Source organism: Nematostella vectensis, chromosome 4, assembly GCF_932526225.1.
Source record: "Nematostella vectensis chromosome 4, jaNemVect1.1, whole genome shotgun sequence".
NCBI classification, from domain to species: domain Eukaryota; kingdom Metazoa; phylum Cnidaria; class Anthozoa; order Actiniaria; family Edwardsiidae; genus Nematostella; species Nematostella vectensis.
This window is the reverse complement of record NC_064037.1, coordinates 2,884,823-2,907,553: the sequence shown is the minus strand read 5'-3', so window position 1 is coordinate 2,907,553 and position 22,731 is coordinate 2,884,823. Positions and strand designations below refer to the sequence as shown.

The 22,731-nt window shown below is 41.4% G+C and overlaps 1 protein-coding gene across 3 annotated transcripts; it reads right to left on the bottom strand.

Annotated features, from left to right (window-relative positions):
* Positions 1-131: 131 nt before the first annotated feature.
* Positions 132-21,067, bottom strand: LOC5511546 (ubiquitin carboxyl-terminal hydrolase 32-like). Of its 3 annotated transcripts, XM_048726593.1 has the most exons (33): positions 20,855-21,067; positions 20,647-20,774; positions 20,446-20,551; positions 20,206-20,324; positions 18,801-18,966; positions 17,264-17,395; positions 15,585-15,692; positions 15,044-15,153; positions 14,601-14,669; positions 14,431-14,514; positions 14,230-14,291; positions 13,198-13,303; positions 11,880-12,140; positions 11,531-11,671; positions 10,978-11,214; positions 10,513-10,584; positions 10,366-10,447; positions 8,694-8,774; positions 8,192-8,330; positions 6,856-6,961; positions 6,646-6,702; positions 6,474-6,520; positions 6,181-6,250; positions 5,931-5,990; positions 5,733-5,847; positions 5,449-5,600; positions 4,508-5,290; positions 3,599-3,777; positions 3,028-3,345; positions 2,528-2,600; positions 1,509-2,294; positions 1,277-1,369; positions 132-1,130 (listed from the first exon to the last, which is right to left on the bottom strand). In XM_048726593.1, exons 1-33 carry the CDS (start codon positions 20,910-20,912, stop codon positions 960-962), a joined length of 5,271 nt encoding a protein of 1,756 aa, XP_048582550.1. In that variant the 5' UTR covers positions 20,913-21,067; the 3' UTR covers positions 132-959. The 3 variants fall into 3 exon arrangements, with proteins under 3 accessions (XP_048582550.1, XP_048582552.1, XP_048582551.1); XM_048726595.1 differs by lacking the exons at positions 18,801-18,966; positions 20,206-20,324; positions 20,446-20,551; positions 20,647-20,774; positions 20,855-21,067 and adding an exon at positions 17,908-17,951; XM_048726594.1 differs by lacking the exons at positions 18,801-18,966; positions 20,206-20,324; positions 20,446-20,551; positions 20,647-20,774; positions 20,855-21,067 and adding an exon at positions 17,579-17,626.
* Between the last annotated feature and the right edge of the window lie 1,664 nt (positions 21,068-22,731).

The following is a 22,731-nucleotide window of genomic DNA, read 5'->3' as shown; positions in this document are numbered from 1 at the left end:
CCAACCTTTAGATATTGTGTTGGAGGATAGTTGGAGTTGGAGGATGGTATTTTTAAAGGGCAAATTCGCTCATAAAATGTTGGGATAGTTGGCTCAATAGAGAAGGTTGTGAGGAAGGGACAAGCGTGCAGTTTACAAACGCAAAGGAATTTATTTTCAAACCATTCGTCACTGTACATGAATATTTCCGCGAATAAAATTCGATAAATAGATTTATTTACAATACTCCAATGTACCATTAGCTTTAGCATTATAATTCACTCAATTTTGCATTCAATAAACACTTATGCGCATGAATACTCCTTATAACTCTATGACCATGACATTCGTTATGTGATATTAATGGTGAAACATTTGCATGTTAAGAAATAGCTTAGGAACTGTTACTAATACCTTGGTCAACACTAGAAAAATTGAAAACGGTTCAAAACATAGTTTTGCACCGAGCAGCAAGCCTGTCATCAAATTGTCTATATGTTTAGCATGTGCTACTGTCTTGCCTGTCCGAAAAGAAAATATATGTGATAGAAGTATCTACTAGAAATAATATTCAATTGGATCGCAGAGCGAGTAAGAACATGTTTTGGGTTTTAATTCTCTAGGTTTATTTTTCCCGTAATTGAGACACTGTAAAGGGTTTCTAAATTTTGACCGAAAACAATTGGAATTTAAAACAATAGTCGGCACAAACTGCGAGATCTCAAGCAAAAGCTTTCTGGGCAAGGCTTAGAGAAATAAAAAAAAAAACATTTCAAACCAATCCCTAAAGCCGTAATTTTACTTACATCACGTATTGTATACGGTTTAATAAAGAATGTGTTACAAGTTGACACAAGTTCTACATCACTTGGGTAGAAGAGTTACACGGTAAAAACACGACTGTCACGATAAACAAGTCGACTTTGATCGGCTCACAGACGAAAGGACGCAAGCGGACAAGTCTCACAGGCACCACACGGCTACTGAACGGAGCACATTCGCTTGACATCGTTCTCGAAATCCTCGTCGTCACTGACATTGTCGGGCGTCCTATCGCGGACGCTGGGGAGGAAGGCCTTCTCATTCAAGTCGTCTTGCTGATAGAATAGCAGGTAGGGCGAGTCCACGTGCATCTTGTTGACGTCACATTCCTACGAAACAATCAGTAGTGGGCAAGATGTACGATAATACGTATAGTCTGTCTGTCTGTCTGTCTGTCTGTCTGTCTGTCTGTCTGTCTGTCTGTCTGTCTGTCTGTCTGTCTGGGTCAACTCTGCGATGTAAGCCCTTGTAATACCTTGCAGCTACTATCATTGTAGCAGTACCACTTGCCGTTCGGGTTGTGTGAGTACGAGATGTAGTGCCCTCCACCAAGGACTCCAGAATGACACTAGAAAAAAGGAAAATTCGGTGAATCACATACGACCAGCGCCCATCAAGCTAAGCATATTTGTACGAGCATGCAGGGTCGCGAAGCCTATCAACAGGAATGCATGTGAAATGTATTGCAAGAGGCATTGTTTACTCACCGACATAGCGTAGAGTCGATAAACAGGAGTCTTGAACGACATGGAAGATGCCCTGTACCGTATATTCTCCTGAGATGGATCATCACAACATCCATTAGCATGACACGGGCCATCACGGCAATCGATACCAGGGCACGCGCTATCAGGACTTGCGCCGTCACGAAACGGGACATCACGACACGAACCATCACGACAGGCGACATCATGACTTGCGCCATCACGAAACGGGGCATCACGACACGAGCCATCACGACATGGCGACGGCGTACTATGGTCCCTAGCAACCTTGCTACCGCTGACTTCTGGATGTACTTTAGCAGAGTTAAGGCTGGATATGGAAGAATTGCGTGAGTTGTTCTTGGTATTGAGTTCGACTTGACTCGTGGTTGCACCCGAACAGTCCATATCTCGACTGCTACAAGACGCACAGCCATTTGTGTTCTCAACGGAAGTAGCAGACATTGAGTTGCACAAACCGGAAGTAACAGGCCCGGAAGTAGGTAATCCAGAAGTAACAAGACCGAATGGTGAATTGAAATCGTTGCTATCCGCACAGTTCGACGCGGCCTTTTCAGCCTCCACATCTTCCTCCTTTTCCTCTTTGACCGAGCTGCGCACGGTTACCGTGGTTACGGTCGTGTTCTCACGCCTGACGGTCAAGTGGCTACCGGGTGGCCTGGGTACTAGGAATGCAGAGGGGTCAAAGCCCGCCATGGGGTAGTTGACAATCTTGTTTGACTTGACCCAGTGACCATTCACGTACTGAAAGCGCTTCAAATGGATCACCTGAATAAAGAGTGAACTTCTTTCGATGGAATGCTTTTGCCGAGCGTAAACGACCTGTGCTACAAGAGACATGGATGCCCTGACTGATACCGAAGAAAAAATGATTTTTTTTACTAAAATATGTAAATGTGCAATGACACCAGAGCCTCATAATATGGGGGGGGGGGCACATCCATAATATAACACAGAAACAACGAATTAATCCTTGCAAACAATATCGCCGCGGATCGTACCAGAATGGGAGGAAGACTCCAAATCTCAAGCTTCTTCACCGCTAACCGATGCTTCTTGCACTTGTTGCAGTACCTGACAAGAAACGCGACAAAAAAGATTGAAGTTGCGTTTACCTATGGATGTCACAGCAAGATTATACATCGAGAACGGGGTTAAAAGGATGACAAACTCAACGGCGTCAATATGCACTCTATAACAAAGGAGTCCAGCAAAGCATTATTCAAGTGAGTAGCTGTTAAACTGTTCTATATACAAACTCGTAAACGCGTGGATATTTCTGCGATAAGCATTTTTTTGCAATAAATTTCACAACCAATTTTTAATGCAACATTTTTTTAATGCGTGATTCTATATTGGATCTCAATCTTACATATCTAATCTTACATATCACATCTATAGCAATGGAAGAGCGGCATAATGAAAGATTTGACCCTTGACCTTAGTACTGGACTCTTGACCTTTATATTGGACCCTCACCCCCTCGAGCCGAGTTTCTTACCAGAGTTCCTCATCGCCGAGCTCCTCCTCGTTGGTGAACGCCCGCAGGCACTCGTACAAGTCGATAGGCTCCGTCTGAAGCCTGCGGCTCCGCTCCACGCTCTCATGCTCCTCGCAGTTCTTCTCCAGGGACGACTGGTAGCGGAGGTGTAGCGTGGTCGGGTCCCACTCGATCGCTATGTACGACGAGCTGTTACCGAACTCTTGATCCGAACATTTGATAAGGCAACCACGGCAAAACCGGAACCATGAACACCAAGCACACGTGACTCCATCCTTCTGCACTACGCGCAGCTCGAACGGGTAATCACCGGTGTTCCTACAACACACAGAGTTAATTTGCTGTGTTGCGAAAGCACAGAAAGACCACAAAAAGTTTACGGATGATCGATCCAACGATCCAACGATCTGACGATCCGACGATCGAGTGACACAGAAGTCCCTCCAATAACTCGTAAATGCTTTGCAAGCATTCACGAGTTAAAAAGGACAAAACCTTCTTGCATTCTCGTTACTTATATACAGTATGTAAAGGAAGCATGAAGACATGACGAGGCCACGCCAAAACCTACCCATCCTTGGCGTTCTTGTCTCCGGGAGCAGGCGCGCTAAGAAGTCGGGAAACCTGTTTCCACACGGTCTGGTACAGCTCGCAATGCTTTGTGCGGGACGTGCACGGGACAACCACAGGGACCCCGAATAAACTTGGTCTGTTCTTCTGGGGTGACAGGAAGTATGCATCCGAACGATTCTGTAATAAAAATGTGGCTTGATCACGTATATTATAGATACTATATTCTTGAGAGCACTGGAACGCCGGGTTTTCTTTTGTCAGCCATCGGGATTATATTGATATTCACGCCGCAAAAAACTTCACGAAAACCGCTACTGAACGTGAATCTTTCTGTGAATTGCCACAGCACTAGGCCTGAATACTTTTTATGAATCAGCAATAAAACACGAGGCCTGATAACTTACTAAAAATATAAGGCCCTGATAACTTACTAAAAACACGAGGCCTGATAACTAACTAAAAATACGAGGCCTGATAACTTACGAAAAAATACGAGGCCTGGTAACTTACTAAAAATACGGGGCCTGATAACTTACTTAAAAATACGAGGCCTGATAACTTACTAAAAATACGAGACCTGATAACTTACTTAAAAATACGAGGCCTGATAACTTAAAACACGAGGCCTGATAGCTTACCATCTTTCTACGAATCTCCAATAAAATACGAGGCCTGATAACTAACCATCTTTCTATGAATGCGCCAATAAAATACGAGGCCTGATAACTTACCATCTTTCTATGAATCGCCAATAGGCCGGATAACTTACCATCTCTCTATGAATCGCCAATAAAACACGAGGCATGATAGCTTACCATCTCTCTATGAATCGCCAATAAAATACGAGGCATGATAGCTTACCATCTCTCTATGAATCGCCAATAAAACACGAGACATGATAGCTTACCATCTTTCTATGAATCGCCACTACGAATCCCTTAAAGCAGTATCCCAAGTAAGGTGAAGGTCCCGATGACGGTGTCTCCACACCATCGCCGCCAGTCCCCACACGTCGGTTGTGAATCGTGGGAGACTGGTCATTGTTCATAGAAATCCCAGAGTCTGAGGCCGAGCACCCCTGGGACGAAAGCTCTGATGAGGAAGACGACGAAGACTCCCGTAAGTCGCCATTCGTTGAATTTACCGTTATCTTAGGACTGACATTTTTTCTGGGTTTAGGGCTCAGCCTCTTGAGCAAGCTAGGACTATTCCGTCGCTTTTTCTTGGAATCTTCCGAGAACCAGTTCTCCTCCACACGCAGCACATTCTCGCTGCTCCCTCTATTCGAGTTCTTATCTGTATCGCCACTTTCGATGGTTCCTCTACTAGAGTTTTTATCTGAATCAGTAAATCTCGTGCTTCCAGCTGGACCAATTTCTCCGGTACCTGAAGGTGTATCGTCGGGCTTCGCTGGGCCACGTTCACAAGGCTTATTGGCAGGGTCGGTTTGACCATGGTTACTACTAGGCTTATTGTCAAGCCTAGGGGGAGCGTTACTCTCGCATTTATTAGCATCCTCTTCAGACTCGGGTACAATAGTGGGTGTCTTCTTGAAGGAAGTGACGATCTGTTGTCGGGATGCCACTGATGGCGAGGAGGTCGGCGTGTCGTACACATTCTCGGGGACCTCGTAGGCATACAGGATACCACCTAAAGCTGAGCGGATCTTTTGAGAGTCTGTAGGTAGGCTCTGAAAAGAGAGATAAGGGATCATTATAGCGATGCAGTGAAACAGCTTTACGTATTCCAATCTCTCGGCACGTTGTCTTGAGTGCGAGTGTATGTGAAATCAAATAGCACTGTGTGGATAAAGAAGTACATGAAGTCGCCACTTGGCACGCCCCTTACCTTGACTGTGGCGCCGTACACCTCCACCAGCAGTAGCTGCGCCACGTTGATGACACACAGCTTGGCAAGCTCCTTGCGTACAGCCTTGTATTTATCGTCATTGTTCAGCAGAAGGCCGTACTTTACGGGTGTGGCGCCACTCAGGGGGACAACTGGCACAAGAAAACACAATACCTTAATATAAATGACGGTGTAAAACTCCGCGCATGAACACACACGAGTTCCATTATTATACAAGCTGAGGTTAATTTCATGCAAGAGTATTCTACCATGATCCGACTTACCAACGATTTCGATGAAGATGGAGTTATCCATTGGGAGAGGCAGTGAGAGGAAGGTAAAGGGGTCAAACCTGGCGCTCACATAGCCACACTCTACACAGCGGACTTGCGATTTGAGCTGGAACCAAAACAGCACTCGCTTATATACGCTGTGTGTGGTCAAACAAGAAGTCGCTCATCTTATAATCGGTAAACACTTACCTGACCCTGAAATAAATCTACGATAATGGACTGGTTCCGCTTGATATGGTTATCCCAGGCCTATGGAAGGAAGACCATGTCATCACATAATAGGATGCATAAAATCACTGCCAGGGCATCAGATCATTCCACTTATCACATCTTAGGCAGACTAGAGTCATGTACTGTACATGAAATCAGATCATTCCACTTATCATAGCCCTATAATATACAGTGCCCTATTTTATTAATGATTCACCGATTATATTACCTCTTGAGCAACAATCTCATCAAGCCGGCCATCACTGTCTTTGAGTTCCACATAAGGTTTGTCATGAACTCTGAAAACAGAAAAGGTTATATCGTGATAAAAAGTTTGTCCTGAGATCCAAAATGACTTACCTGGAAGTTAAGACGCAAGACATGTATGAATCCGTTGTAGAATTCAAATAGACTTAGCTGAACGCTGTGTTGTGAGATATGTTTCTGGGATCCAAATGAACTTACCTGAAGGTTGAGCCGTTAGACATATATGTTTGTCTGGCATCCAAATGGATGACTTACCTGTTAAGGTCCTCATGTAGACCATCTAGAAGAAATGACAGGAACTCCTGTAAAAATGACATGCGTTAAAGTTCGTAATAGTGAACAATGGAGTAAATGCTGACAGGGAAAGGAACAGCTTTTCAAAAAAAGCTGCACATATTAAGCAGAGAAAGACAAAGGTTGACTGTACCTGAGCATCATGTTGATGAAAGCCATTGAACCTTGGGGCGTACCTCCCTATCGTCCACTACAATCAACAGCAAGGTATTTTATAGTCAATGAGTAGTGCATTGGTAGCGTTGCACAAAGAGTTACTTCGTATACTCTGTATTATCTTATTCACTGTGCGTCAATGACATGATGCCAATTACTATGTTTTTTGGGCTGGGAAGTGACTTACTCTCAGCTTGAGAGGTGCTAGACTCCTCGAACTCCCACTCCAGAGATCTTCTACAAGGTCGCCATAGCGACGAGCTATATGGCCCTTCATGCCTAGAGGGTTAGTCCTAAACACACAGCAACATGTTAAACGATGGCGACGGGGAATATGCACAGAGTTAACAATGGCGACGGAGAATATGCACAGAATTAAGGTAATTCCCTTGAATTGCACTGCGCGCCCCTTCTGCGCATAGTGGCGCGCGCTGTTTGTTCGAATTTTCCGGTATTAAGTGCGCGCGCGCGCCACAGATGTACAAGAAAACCCAGCAAAAGGCGCGCGTTTTTTACTTAAAATCGCTTTGACAGAAAAACGAAGTCGGTTACCCCCATTTTTTATTTGCTCAAATAGTTAAATATATACGGAAAAATGATATACTGAAAGAAGAAAAAAAAAATTGGGTTGTAGAAGTTTTGTTATTTCCCTTAAAAGCCGTAAAAATACTTCAAAATGTCGCTTTTTTACCGTATGAATAGTGGCGAAAACAATGTCTTTTAGTGCGATCTCTTAAAATGTGATTTGTTTTGAACATTAGCTTCTACGGGTTATTGTTTAGGAGATCGGATTCTTGCAGCTTGACAAACAGAACTTAATTTTTTAAAGACTATAGGCACTCTTTTTGAAAACTAAGAGTTGGGATTTTTCCTTGCGCGATCAGTAAAAACGCGTCAACTCTACGCCCCTCTGTTGTGAAAACGAGGTCGGTACCCCCATTTTTTTATTACATTTTTTGAAAGCCCTTAACTTCCATATTGTTTATGCCAAGTTTTAAAAAATCTGGGTTGTAGAACTATTTCCAGGGAATTACCTGAACAACACACAGCAACATGTTAAACGATGGCGACGGAGAATATGCACAGAATTAACAATGGCAACATAGAATATTTATCTAGCAACATTAACACTGTTTCAATCGAAATTAAATTTCTTGTTCAAACAAAGGGTTGTGCAGTTGGAAAGGCATTGTTCTGTAGTGGCAGTGTCCTATAACACACAGGTATGCGCTTGAGTCCCTGTGCAGGAGAGAGTTGAGTCTTAATGCTTTTCCTTTCATAAAGCCCTGTTCCTATCCCTCAAATTAAATGGAGGGTGATTGGCTTCTTAACAGGGGCGTAGCCAGGGGGGTGGCCTAGGGGACCCGGGCCCCCCCTTTTAGCAGCCAAAAATACAGTAAATGTATGAGACATTTTTTAAAATACAGGAAAAAAGGCCTTGAAGGTCCCTTTTGGGCCCCCTCCTGTTAAAAATCCTGGCTACGCCACTGTTTAAATTCATTTATTTTATTCATCCAGCATACCTATTTAGCTCATAGTAGTGACACTTTGCAGTGAAGAACTGCGTGAGGGGCTGTGTGTTACTGAGGCACTGTAGTGCAGAGTTCATGAAGCAAGTATTACCCAGGTTGCTAAGGCCTGTAGCACCCTTCTCAGTAGGCTCTGCAAATAGCACACATGAGACAATTGATTAAGAACATTTGTCCTGACTAAGATTGGTAACATCACTGGTATTTATTCTGGTAGGTTTTGCAAAAAGCACAAACCAAACAAACTAGCTCCTATCCTAAAAGGAGTGTTTAAGGCTGTTTTAAGTTTCTGGTATAGGGAAAGGGAGGGTGAAACATGCTTCAAACCACCCTGATGAGGGTGGTAGTCTTGTGACTTGGAAATACCACCATGTTTTTTTTAATGTGTGCTACACAAACACTGACATGATGTGATGCTATACCAAGGGTAATGGTACTATGTTTCTACAATTTTTTTAAGCACAGGCATTTACAAAGCAATGATAATTGAACTTACCAAGGTTGAGTTTTTCCCTCAGACTTTTGCTGGAAGCTAGTGATGACATCTCCTCAGGCCAGCTCATGTCCCTGTTACGCACTAAGGGAAAAAAATGATAAGGACAATAAGGGAGTGTTCATTAAATATCCTGAAGGGGAGGGGGGGGGGGGGAAGGAAGATATTGACTCTATAGGACACCTTAACATTTCAGAGACCTTACTAAACACTAAGTTTCAGTTTTTTTCCGGAGCACCCCCTTTGGAAGGTTAAACATTTTCAAAACCCCTTTCCCAACGTCTTCCCTTCCCCTCAGGGTATCCAATCAACATTCACAAAGGTCATCATACCGCACAATCTAGACTGGAAAACACACACATTTGAGGTTACCTTCTATTAGACAAGCTAGACTGTTGAACACACACACATTAGAGGTTACCTTCTAATAGCCAAGCTAGACAGGAACACACACACTAGAGGTTACCTTCTAATAGACAAGCTAGACTGGAACACACACACACACTAGAGGTTACCTTCTATTAGACAAGCTAGACTGTTGAACACACACACACACACTAGAGGTTACCTTCTAATAGACAATCTAGACTGGAACACACACACACACTATAGGTTACCTTCTAATAGAAAAGCTAGACAGGAACACACACACACATTAGAGGTTACCTTCTATTAGACAAGCTAGAATGGAACACACACACATTAGGGGTTACCTTCTAATAGACAAGCTAGACTGGACCACACACACACTAGAGGTTACCTTCTAATAGACAAGCTAGACGGGAACACACACACATTAGAGGTTACCTTCTAATAGACAAGCTAGACAGGAACACACACACACTAGAGGTTACCTTCTAATAGACAAGCTAGACAGGAACACACACACACACTAGAGGTTACCTTCTAATAGACAAGCTAGACAGGAACACACGCACATTAGAGGTTACCTTCTAATAGACAAGCTAGACAGGAACACACACACACACTAGAGGTTACCTTCTAATAGAAAAGCTAGACTGGAACACACACACACACTAGAGGTTACCTTCTAATAGACAAGCTAGACAGGAACACACACACACACACTAGAGGTTACCTTCTAATAGACAAGCTAGACTGGAACACAGACACATTAGAGGTTACCTTCTAATAGACAAGCTAGACTGGAACACACACACACACACTAAAGGTTACCTTCTAATAGACAAGCTAGACTGGAACACACACACACACACACACACTAGAGGTTACCTTCTAATAGACAAGCTAGACTGGAACACACGCACACACTAGAGGTTACCTTCTAATAGAAAAGCTAGACTGGAACACATACACACACTAGAGGTTACCTTCTAATAGAAAAGCTAGACTGGAACACACACACACTAGAGGTTACCTTCTAATAGACAAGCTAGACTGGAACACACACACATTAGAGGTTACCTTCTAATAGTCAAGCTAGACTGGAACACACACACACTAGAGGTTACCTTCTAATAGACAAGCTAGACTGGAACACACACACACTAGAGGTTACCTTCTAATAGACAAGCTAGACTGGAACACACACACACTAGAGGTTACCTTCTAATAGACAAGCTAGACTTGAACACACACTAGAGGTTACCTTCTAATAGACAAGCTAGAGTGGAACACACACACTAGAGGGTACCTTCTAATAGAAGATTCATGTTGTCTGTTAAGTTGAGATCCCTCAGAGATGAGTTTTCCTCTTCTAGGAGGTGCAAGGTGTTCTGATAAATGGAAAATATGAAGTTATTATTCTGCATAGAATAACAGTGATGGGCTGCTTTCTTACATCATCATTCATGATCCAAAGTCTTAGATCCTCAGTGCGTATCCGCAGCCGGCCACTAATGTACTCCAGAACCTATAGGAAACAACAATCGTCATTATAATCTAAGAGCACATGAAGCAGGATGTGCATTTGATGAGATCTTTCATTTACAGTTTGAGGTATTCACAGGCAGTGCTTTCTTTTTTGGCATAAAAGGGAAAGCAAAAATTCTAGTACCTCTTTACTAAAAGTTGTTTTACAATATGCAACCAGTACAATACAAATAATTCCTGCATTTACCATCCTATTTCAGACACTTAGATAAAGTTGTATGGGTGATGATGTAACAAAAAAATTGGGGTTATGATGCATTGTTAACAGGAATATTCGATGAGTGTTTCAAATCATAAGATAAAGTATTAATTAAAATACTTTCAAAACTAAAGTCAAGGGCTAGAGTCTCTAACAGATCATTAGTACACCCACCTGCTGGAGGGTGTTGATGTAGCTGAAAGCCGCAAGATATGCCAGGTACTTCTTGGGAGGGGCATGGCTAGCTGTCATGGAGTTGGTGTTGAACCCAAAGCTGCTCAGGCCAAACCCCACCCCTGTCCAGGTAGTAATACCACCTCTTGTAGGTGGAGGGGAATGCCGGTAGATTTTCAAGTTTAATGGAAAGAGTTCAAGCTCTGGTGTAGAGTCACCATTTAATGGTACCACTACCTATAGTAAAACAATCATATGGTGGTATATTGTAATCATGCATATTTTTCTCACATTGAATAACTAACAGCAACAATAACAAGTGTTGAATCAGAGAAGCATAAATTTAGTATTTAGGTATTTTTCAGATTAGGATTCATTTTATTCTTCTATTACAGCTTCTCATTGTCTATATGTGTACAGTGTAAAAGCAAATAACATAATTTCTAGATTTATGTCTATTTTTTCATAAACTAATTTCCTCATGACTTACACTTGTTAAGACCTATTTCTATACTTACTGTATGTAATTGGTCTGAGGGCAGTCGGTACTCACCGTCCTGGGAAGGGCTGGACCCCCACCATACCAAGTCAACAATGCTCTCCAAACGGGTTCAGGCAGAATCTCAAAATCTCTGCCTCTCCCAAGAGGAACACTTCGCTTTAGCCTTCCTCCTTCTCCAGTTAGTATCATCACCTAGAAAATAAGTTATTACAGTACAGGTCTAGAGTAACATAACCTCCACTCGGGAGTACTCGAGACTCATGCATATTCTACTCGAAAAGATCGACTCGCTGAATATTCATAAGCTTGAGCGTGTTTGCGAGTGATAAATTTCGTTGTTCTCTATATAATCTATACGGTACTTGAAAGAACCCCAAAGTAGCTTGAATGCCACATGTACCTTCCTAGTTTCAGGTTCAATGAGGGATGTGTTATCAATTTGTCCTGGCCCAGGCTCCACCTCAGGAGTACAGTGACCATTCATGCTCTCATTCTTGGTCACTGCTGTGTTGGGGTAGGAGGGATGTGACTCCCTGCGCAGTATTGTTCTCGTCCGTAACGATTCTGAGCTCCATGTTGGGGTATTGTTTGCTGTCTGATTGGGCTTGCTAGGAATTGTGCCATTTTTCTTCACGGATCCTGTTGATGATCTTCGTGTTGGCTAAGGAAAAAAAGTGTTTTAGTATCAATTTGTGCTACTAACAGCACTAGAAGGTCTATACTGTACCAACCATAAGCTATATGTACATACTTACTGGTACACCTTTAGAAGGTCTATACTGTACCAACCATAAGCTACATGTACATACTTACTGGTACACCTTTAGAAGGTCTATACTGTACCAACCATAAGCTACATGTACATACTTACTGGTACACCTTTAGAAGGTCTATCTGTACCAACCATAAGCTACCTGTACATACTTACTGGTACACCTTTAGAAGGTCTATACTGTACCAACCATAAGCTACATGTACATACTTACTGGTACACCTTTAGAAGGTCTATACTGTACCAACCATAAGCTACATGTACATACTTACTGGTACACCTTTAGAAGGTCTATACTGTACCAACCATAAGCTACATGTACATACTTACTGGTACACCTTTAGAAGGTCTATACTGTACCAACCATAAGCTACATGTACATACTTACTGGTACACCTTTAGAAGGTCTATACTGTACCAACCATAAGCTACATGTACATACTTACTGGTACACCTTTAGAAGGTCTATACTGTACCAACCATAAGCTACATGTACATACTTACTGGTACACCTTTAGAAGGTCTATACTGTACCAACCATAAGCTACATGTACATACTTACTGGTACACCTTTAGAAGGTCTATACTGTACCAACCATAAGCTACATGTACATACTTACTGGTACACCTTTAGAAGGTCTATACTGTACCAACCATAAGCTACATGTACATACTTACTGGTACACCTTTAGAAGGTCTATACTGTACCAACCATAAGCTACATGTACATACTTACTGGTACACCTTTAGAAGGTCTATACTGTACCAACCATAAGCTACATGTACATACTTACTGGTACACCTTTAGAAGGTCTATACTGTACCAACCATAAGCTACACGTACATACTTACTGGTACACCTTTAGAAGGTCTATACTGTACCAACCATAAGCTACATGTATATACTTACTGGTACACCTTAAGCCATACATAATATTGCACATACCTGATAGTTAACAAATTCCTTCCACTTTCTCCACCATGACATAGATACCAGGTACCAAAGTGTTCCAGGTTTAAGACCCTGTTGGTTTTCACGCTCGAGCCAGCCCCTATCATGACAATGGTACATTTTAATACCTGGCTAGCACCTATCATGACCATGGTACATTTTAATACCTGGCCAGCCCCTATCATGACCATGGTACATACTAATACCTGGCCAGCACCTATCATGACCATGGTACATTTTAATACCTGGCCAGCCCCTATCATGACCATGGTACATTCTAATACCTGGCCAGCCCCTATCATGACAATGGTACATTTTCATACCTGGCCAGCCCCTATCATGACAATGGTACATTTAAATACCTGGCCAGCCCCTATCATGACCATGGTACATTTTAATACCTGGCCCCTATCATGACCATGGTACATTTTAATACCTGGCCCCTATCATGACCATGGTACATTTTCATACCTGGCCAGTCCCTATCATGGCCATGGTACATTTTCATACCTGGCCAGCCCCTATCATGACCATGGTACATACTAATACCTGGCCAGCACCTATCATGACCATGGTACATTTTAATACCTGGCCAGCCCCTATCATGACCATGGTACATTCTAATACCTGGCCAGCCCCTATCATGACAATGGTACATTTTCATACCTGGCCAGCCCCTATCATGACAATGGTACATTTTAATACCTGGCCAGCCCCTATCATGACCATGGTACATTTTAATACCTGGCCCCTATCATGACCATGGTACATTTTAATACCTGGCCCCTATCATGACCATGGTACATTTTCATACCTGGCCAGTCCCTATCATGGCCATGGTACATTTTCATACCTGGCCAGCCCCTATCATGACCATGGTACATTTTAATACCAGGCCTGCCCTTATCATGACAATGGTAGTAAAATACATGGCATAAGTACACTTGGCAAGAGGCAGTTAACAGTGACTAGAAGTAAACTCTTATTGTTTCAGCAAGAAATGCATGAAAAGTATTGAATCCTGACCTGATAACTTGTAATTCAACTTCTCTTGTGAGTGGCCTCAGTCCTAACACAATATGGCAGACCTGTGAATGAGAAATTCAGCTTGTTACAAATGGTCTCCAGTTTCCCTCCCTTGTCTCTAGAGTTTCCAAATAGGCTGAAAAAGGAATAAACTCTATGTAATACCCAAATGAGGATAATTGACTAGTAGAATGTACAAACCTGGACTAAGAGCTTAGGAAAGAGCAGTGAAAAGCGGTGGAGGTTGGACCACACTTGAAATTCTTCCAGATTCACCTTGCCATCCTGTTAGGACAAATATCAAAAGGTGAAAAAGTATACATGGCTTTTATTATAAAACATTGCTTAAATGGAAAACAGCTTTACTGTACCTTGGGTTTTTCACAGTTGGATAAAATTTCCTCAGCCATAAGGATAGAGTCACAGTACTCGTCTGTTTCCTGGGGATATCACAGATATTAGGTACATACAGTAATGCGTATTAACTGTACCACTAAACTAAATGGGTGGTACAATTTATGTGTATGCGAGTGGCTTTGCCCATGTTTGCCTTATTAACTGTAAGTGTCGATCATCAAGTTGTTAATTAATCAACACTTGCAAGTGGACGTCATATTACTTGAGGCCAAGTACCATATAAAGATCATCAGTATTTATTCTGATGATATAAGGTCTACAACATGTGATGCAAAGGAATAAAGCCAATTCTGGCATTTGGAATGAGGGGGAGATACCAAGTTAGGTACGCGAGATGTACTACTTTCGTGATTTTGCTTTACAGAATAAAGATTAACCTCAAGTTTGGAGATCTCACCTTTTCAGGAGAATTCTCTTTTCTAATCTGAAGGAGAATCTTGGACATAAGTTCCAGCTCATCTCTAGACAGAAAACCATCTTGGTCACAGTCAAAAACCCTGAAACAAACTGGACACACAGATCAGTTTTAACTTATGTACTGCCTACAGGCCCGTAGCCAGGATTTTGAGTGGGGTGGTTCGTTTTTCCATTTCAGCAGACCAAATTTCTGGTATACCCCTCTCCTCACCTTATTACATTAGGCAATCAATCTTGTATTGAAAATGTTATTAATAGGGTACTTCTTAACATATAGCGATTAGAATAATAAAGATAATTATAAAAAGATTTGTAAAGTCATTTTAAAGACATATTGATGTGCACGGTATATCTCCAGCCAAGCATTATATATTTTTGTTAACTCTGAGCGGACCTTCATGCCTGGTGGGAAACTTATTTCAATCAATAAACTATGAAGAATAATCGCCATGCTAAAGCTAGTTTCATGTAAAATTAAAGATTGTATAACATAACACAATGCTTCATTTCAAAAGGCTTACACTGTTGTCTCTCTGAGCTGGATCCACGACAGCAGGCTGAGATCCCACAAGCCATCTCCCTAAAGTCAATATGACCATCATTGTTCTCATCAAAGGCTTGGAATAAACCTGAAACAAATCACAACAGATACTTGCCAACAATCATGAAAGAAACCTCACATTTTATGTACTATTTAAAACACAAGAAGGAGTTGATCTTAAAGTGTTTTGAATGGCTTCAAAACGTCATTAATACTCAAAAGTTATTTTTGCCTAATCGAGATGCAGCTTCTATTGACCTTCTTTCTTTGTACATGGTACTGTAGGTTAAAAAACAATGCTTAAAAAATACAAAGATAAACCTTTTCATTAAAAAAGAATTCAAATTGATATTAAATTTAAATGTTGTGTAAAGCAAGCCTTTCTTCATCAAGCATTAACGGAACTCTGTTGAGTCGTTCCTAAAAGAGCATATCGACCAGCTAAAACTGCAGAAGAGAAAGCCACTTTATTTGAAAACTGTGTTCCTTTCTTGCAATTCTTGCAAAGAATGAATCAAGGTAAGAATATGTCTGAATAGAGGGGAAACAGATTGTGAATCCCTGTTTTGAAGTCAGTTTGCTAATATTAATTTGTTTATTAATTCATTCTTCCTTTCGACTTTTTATCTTAGACTTGACAGGGATTTCATTAGGCCCCAGTGGCCCACCGAGCGCCGGCTACTTTTAAAAAAAAATTTGACTTTTTATTCGAACTAAAAAGATAAAATAACTCCCTCAACGCCCTACTTATCGATCTCCACCGCCTACTCTGTAAGTTAATGAAAGCCCTGCTCAATGTTTTTTGTCTAGCTCTTGATTTTAGTTTTATTAAATATGCAAATTAGAATGAGGGTTTTGTATAAAACCTTCGTTAGTATTCTTTATATAAAATGCTCATCCTAATTTGCATCACCAGGAGAGCATGCTGGCAGACTATTGTTCTAGCCATTCACTCCGGTCTTTGAGAGACCGGAGGCTTGCTATTGGCTGAGACGTGTCACATGTATTGTACATCCATCAAAGCGTTGTATCAGTGCGAGAAAATGGCAGACAAATTTGTTGAGGAAGAGCTTGTCAAGCGTTTTGTTGGCCCAACAATATTTGTAAGGACCGGATCTTGGCCTAAAGTACGAGTAGTTGCAGTGCTTGAGGCAGCTTTTTTTTTAAGAATGATGGGTTGGCAATTATGACAGCATTGGTTTTGGAAAAAGTTTAATTTTGCAAACCCTTGTGCTTATTCCCGAAGCGAGAACAAAATCAAAAGCATTTGTGCTTGTTATCGTCCTGCTAGACAGCTACTTGAGGATAAATGCTGAGTGGGCTTGTTATCGTCCCGCTAGACAGCTACTTGAGGATAAATGCTGAGTGGGCTTGTTATCGTCCCGCTAGACAGCTACTTGAGGATAAATGCTGAGTGGGCTTAGGAGTGGTGCGGCTAGTTCAATGGTCTGCCAGCAGGCTTTTCCTTCTTCCCCTCCCCCAGTCCTCCCCCAGCCGCGTGCTCAATTTTTCTCCTCTCGCCACCTCTCCCCCCATCCCTCTCCCTTGAGCTGCTATGCAGACAAAACAAAATTCATACTATTGCCGTTTTTACAAAGGGGAACATCTCAAGTGAGTTAGAATAAAAACTTTTTAGCCTATTGTTTGTAGAAAGCTCACCTTTACAAGCACTACTTGGTATTGGGGGAGATGCCAGCATGGTGAATGTCTCCAAGTCAAACTTTCCACTTTTGGATGCTGACTTGAGAAACCAGTACTTCTTTTCCAGCTCAATGATATCGAGCTCTTGCACTAAAGACAGTCATGAAACTTTAAAGATGACTACATAACATAGTGTGAAACAATGGCTAGTGTCTGGTAGAAGGCTGGTGTTACTTTTGTGTGTGTGACAGTAGCTAGTGTCTGGTAGAAGGTTGGTGTTACTTACAGTGTGTGACAGTAGCTAGTGTCTGGTAGGAGGTTGGTGTTACTTACAATGTGTGACAGTAGCTAGTGTCTGGTAGAAGGTTGGTGTTACTTACAGTGTGTGACAGTAGCTAGTGTCTGGTAAAAGGTTGGTGTTACTTACAATGTGTGACAGTAACTAGTGTCTGGTAGAAGGTTGGTGTTACTTACAGTGTGTGACAGTAGCTAGTGTCTGGTAGAAGGTTGGTGTTACTTACAATGTGTGACAGTAACTAGTGTCTGGTAGAAGGTTGGTGTTACTTACAGTGAATGACAGTAGCTAGTGTCTGGTAGAAGGTTGGTGTTACTTACAGTGTGTGACAGTAGCTAGTGTCTGGTAGAAGGTTGGTGTTACTTACAATGTGTGACAGTAGCTAGTGTCTGGTAGAAGGTCGGTGTTACTTACAATGTGTGACAGTAGCTAGCATCTGGTAGAAGGTTGATGTTATTTAGTGTGTGTGACAGTAGCTAGTGTCTGGTAGAAGGTTGGTGTTACTTACAATGTGTGACAGTAGCTAGTGTCTGGTAGAAGGTTGGTGTTACTTACAATGTGTGACAGTAACTAGTGTCTTGTAGAAGGACAGTGTTACTTACAATGTGTGACAGTAGCTAGTGTCTGGTAGAAGGTCGGTGTTACTTACAATGTGTGACAGTAGCTAGTGTCTGGTAGAAGGTTGGTGTTACTTACAGTGTGTGACAGTAGCTAGCATCTGGTAGAAGGTTGCTGTTATTTAGTGTGTGTGACAGTAGCTAGTGTCTGGTAGAAGGTTGGTGTTACTTACAATGTGTGACAGTAGCTAGTGTCTGGTAGAAGGTTGGTGTTACTTACAATGTGTGACAGTAACTAGTGTCTGGTAGAAGGTCGGTGTTACTTACAATGTGTGACAGTAGCTAGTGTCTGGTAGAAGGTTGGTGTTACTTACAGTGTGTGACAGTAGCTAGTGTCTGGTAGAAGGTTGGTGTTACTTACAATGTGTGACAGTAACTAGTGTCTGGTAGAAGGTTGGTGTTACTTACAATGTGTGACAGTAGCTAGTGTCTGGTAGAAGGTCGGTGTTACTTACAATGTGTGACAGTAGCTAGTGTCTGGTAGAAGGTCGGTGTTACTTACAATGTGTGACAGTAGCTAGTGTCTGGTAGAAGGTCGGTGTTACTTACAATGTGTGACAGTAACTAGTGTCTGGTAGAAGGTTGGTGTTACTTACAATGTGTGACAGTAGCTAGTGTCTGGTAGAAGGTCGGTGTTACTTACAATGTGTGACAGTAGCTAGTGTCTGGTAGAAGGTCGGTGTTTCACTGTTGTCTGTTAACTGCAGACTGCAACCACTGCTAACGATCAGTAGCCATCTTGTCAGAGTTGTGACATCAGGGTGCTTCAATAGCCAATGGGAGAACTCATCAAATGTTAATCGGTCCACCTACAATCAAGACAAAAATGCTAACAACACTGAATACTGCACATTAGGAACTGATACAATGGAAAGAGTCCATTTCTTGGACAACTCATCAAGCATTGCTTTAAACATTAAAATAGGCAATGTTTAAACACTGCAAATTTTATAGCAAAATGTAATGAGTAAACACATTATCTCTTTTACTTTTTTAATTATTGACTAATCACTAAAATATGCTTCTAGTATCTTGTATTTATACCATACAATAAGAGTTGATGTTATTCTACTTTATCCTTAGTGTGGTCTAAATCAATAAAAAAGGGAGGTTGGTGTTTGATAGCATAATTTGCAGACAACATCTTGCAAATAAAACTTTTATATCAATCATAATCCTTTCAGAATAAACACTATTTACACTATTTAACAGCTTACGGTAGACCAATCTTTAACAATAGTTTATGAAGGTACTGAGCAATCTGCTAGAATGGTGCTTGTCATGATTAATAGGGATGCTAAAGTTAACCTATTATATGCTGTCTAAATTTGTAGTCAACAAAGTTGTGTCTGTTTTAATGAGATTTGATACCACAAATAAAATGAAAGAATAAAATATGGAGTTTGATTTTAGTGCTCACTCAAATTCAAAAACAAGCGTTTCTTATGTACACATAGTGTTGCTATTCATAATACAACAGCTGTGACCTGCTGGAGATCTTGTGGGTTTAATATAGACCCCCCTTAACCTATTGAAAACTTTTTCAGGATTTATCAGGTTCACTTGGAACGGTCAAACAATTTTTTTGTATAAGAATATTAAAACAAACAGGTTAAAGACCGAAACAGAAGAGATTAAGTCTAGGAATTATAGGAAATTTAAAGCACAATTTATTACATAATGGAAACAAATGGAGTACTTTCCATTTCATATTTTCATGTTTTCACTGAGTCACCTTTCATCAAGGCAATCTAGATAAAACCTCATATTCGTTCTGTAAATGGAGATTTTATGGACGACAGTGGTTAGAGTGATAACATCTGAAGAACATAAATTTGTGCAATTTTTAAACCCGGAAGAAACGTGCGAAATTTGTTTACAAAATTCAAACCCATTTCATAATAAACTTGAACTCTGAGTAGCGTTTGTTTTGATTCAGAGTTTGAACACCGAGTTAGTTTAATGTTTTAGATTGCTAGTTTATATCAAAAGCTTAGAGCATTAAATCATGTAAATGGCTGTTTTAATATTTTTGTTCTACCACTTACCTCAGAGAACACATCACTCACAACTTGTGGTATATTGCCCCCATCGCAAGCGAGAATAAGGCTTTCTATGCAGTCCTTTGTCACATATGTACCATCAGATGAATACACATTAAAGATAACTGCCAGAGAAATAAATAAAAGTTATTTTAAAAAGCTTTAGACATCGTAGATGTCGAACAAACTTCAGACGTTGAACGAAATATTCATGATTAATTCAGCTGCGTTTGATGTTTTGCTCACATTTTATTTTCTCTTCTCGTGTGCCTCGCGTTAACAACACCAAACCGCACAGGAGATCCCGAAATGTTACCCCTTTACCAGTTCCACCGATGGCTCCATAGATTTGCTAAAGAAAAAATATAACGGACTAATATTAGCGACTGTGGTTCTAGCTGCGTAGACGAAGACGTTCATTCAAGAGGTGATCAAACTGAAATGCACCTCGCAAACTTTGGATGGCACACCGTCTCCCAACACTTCTCGACTGAACATGTTCTGTGGCATTAATCCACTGACTCCAGAAGACCTCTTGAATGCTAGACGAAGTCTCTGCATCTCCTCCTCCGTAACTGCAAGTAAAAACCGGTTCAAAACAAAGATCAAACACGATGTTTTCTTGCAGTCCAGAAACCCTGAAGTTGTTTTGTACCTCGTTTTACCGCCTCTTCGTATGGAAGAAAGCATAATTTTGACTCCCTAAGACCCATACTGCTACCCTGTATATCTGACTACATGTAGATGAGTTTTCAAGGCATGTCTGAAATATTTCTCGGTGCTATTTCCACGGTTTTCGATGAAGTGTCCACCATTTAGCTCGAGGTCGCTTCCTCCTAACCTCCTTATTCCTTGTTGCTGGCGCGTGACGTTTACACCTCGATTCCATGTAGCCGTGGCTGGTATCGAGAGGCTGGGGAGAGGTGACTTTTTTGTAACGCAAGTATCACAAACATTCACACAAATATAAATGCTTATTGTCAAGAGAGCATAAGATATCTTATGCGTCTTGATGTTGCTCAGGTTTTTTTTTTTTTTTTTTTTTTTGCGATGCGATTATTGGCCCGTACGCAGAGGACGGAGAAAGGGATTGACAACTAAAAAAAATAGAATAACCAAGCCCCTAAGTACTTTTTTATGCGCTTTTTGTCGAGAGAGACCATAAACAAACAGGAGTTCTGACTCTGAAAATTCTCAGATCTGATGATTGTTTCAGGGTAAATAGATAAATAATAATAATAATAATAATAATAATAATAATAATAATAATAATAATAATAATAATAATAATAATAATAATAATAATAATAATAATAATAATAATAATAATAATAATAATAATAATAATAATAATAATAATAATAATAATAATAATAATAAAATGTGGTATGGTCACCCTCCCCCCTTCCCAATCCTCCCTCATACAACATGTGTAAACTCTTTGGCATCTTACTGTGCAGACTATTAGTCATTTTATCTCACAAAAAAGCGATAGAAAAGTCCACAAACACAAGCATTTAAACCGCAAACATTAAATACCTCATTCTGCTTAATTTTCGCGCGTACTTAAATTCTCGATTTCAATAAATTCGCGAACTTAAAGACTAGCAAAAAATGAAGTCCGCGAATCTCGCGAAATGTAATGGATATAGAAAAACTGAAGAGTTGAGATCACCTAGTAAGGACATGTAACAAAGCTATCGATATAATGGCTCCAGTCAGGAGCAAGAACACCTTTCCATTACCATGCACCGTAAAACTGACTTTTAAAAGGGACAACGTGTTGGTTTTGCTTCATTATATTGGTTCCTGTTTCAGTCGTTTTTTTTTTTTGAAAAACAAGAAAAGAAAGTCACTTGAACTTCAAATTCGCGAAATTAAATCCCCCGCAAACACATTTTTTCTTCGCGATCGCGGAATCAGAGACTAAAGAAAATGTGCGCGAAAATTAAGACGCGCGAAAATAAAGAATAATGAGGTAGGTAATACATATGGAAGGATTTGAAAGGAAAGAAGTTTTTAAACCTTTTAGCTGGGCTCACGCTCACCAAACCCCTCCCCTATGACACAAACTCCGTCTCCCTTCCCCCTCCCCCATGACCCACGTTCCTCCTCCCTTCCCCCTCCCCCATGACCAACGCCCCGCCTTCCTTCCCCCTCCCCCATGACCCACGTTCTGCCTCCCTTCCCCCTCCCCCATGACCCACGTTCCGCCTCCCTTCCCCCTCCCCTATGACACAAACTCCGCCTTCCTTCCCCCTCCCCCATGACCCACGTTCTGCCTCCCTTCCCCCTCCCCCATGACCCACGTTCCGCCTCCCTTCCCCCTCCCCCATGACCAACGCCCCGCCTTCCTTCCCCCTCCCCCATGACCCACGTTCTGCCTCCCTTCCCCCTCCCCCATGACCCACGTTCTGCCTCCCTTCCCCCTCCCCATGACCCACACTCTGCCCCCCTTCCCCCTCCCCCATGACCCACGTTCCGCCTCGCCCCTGGATGCTAAACAAGTTGAAAATGTTATATTACATGACA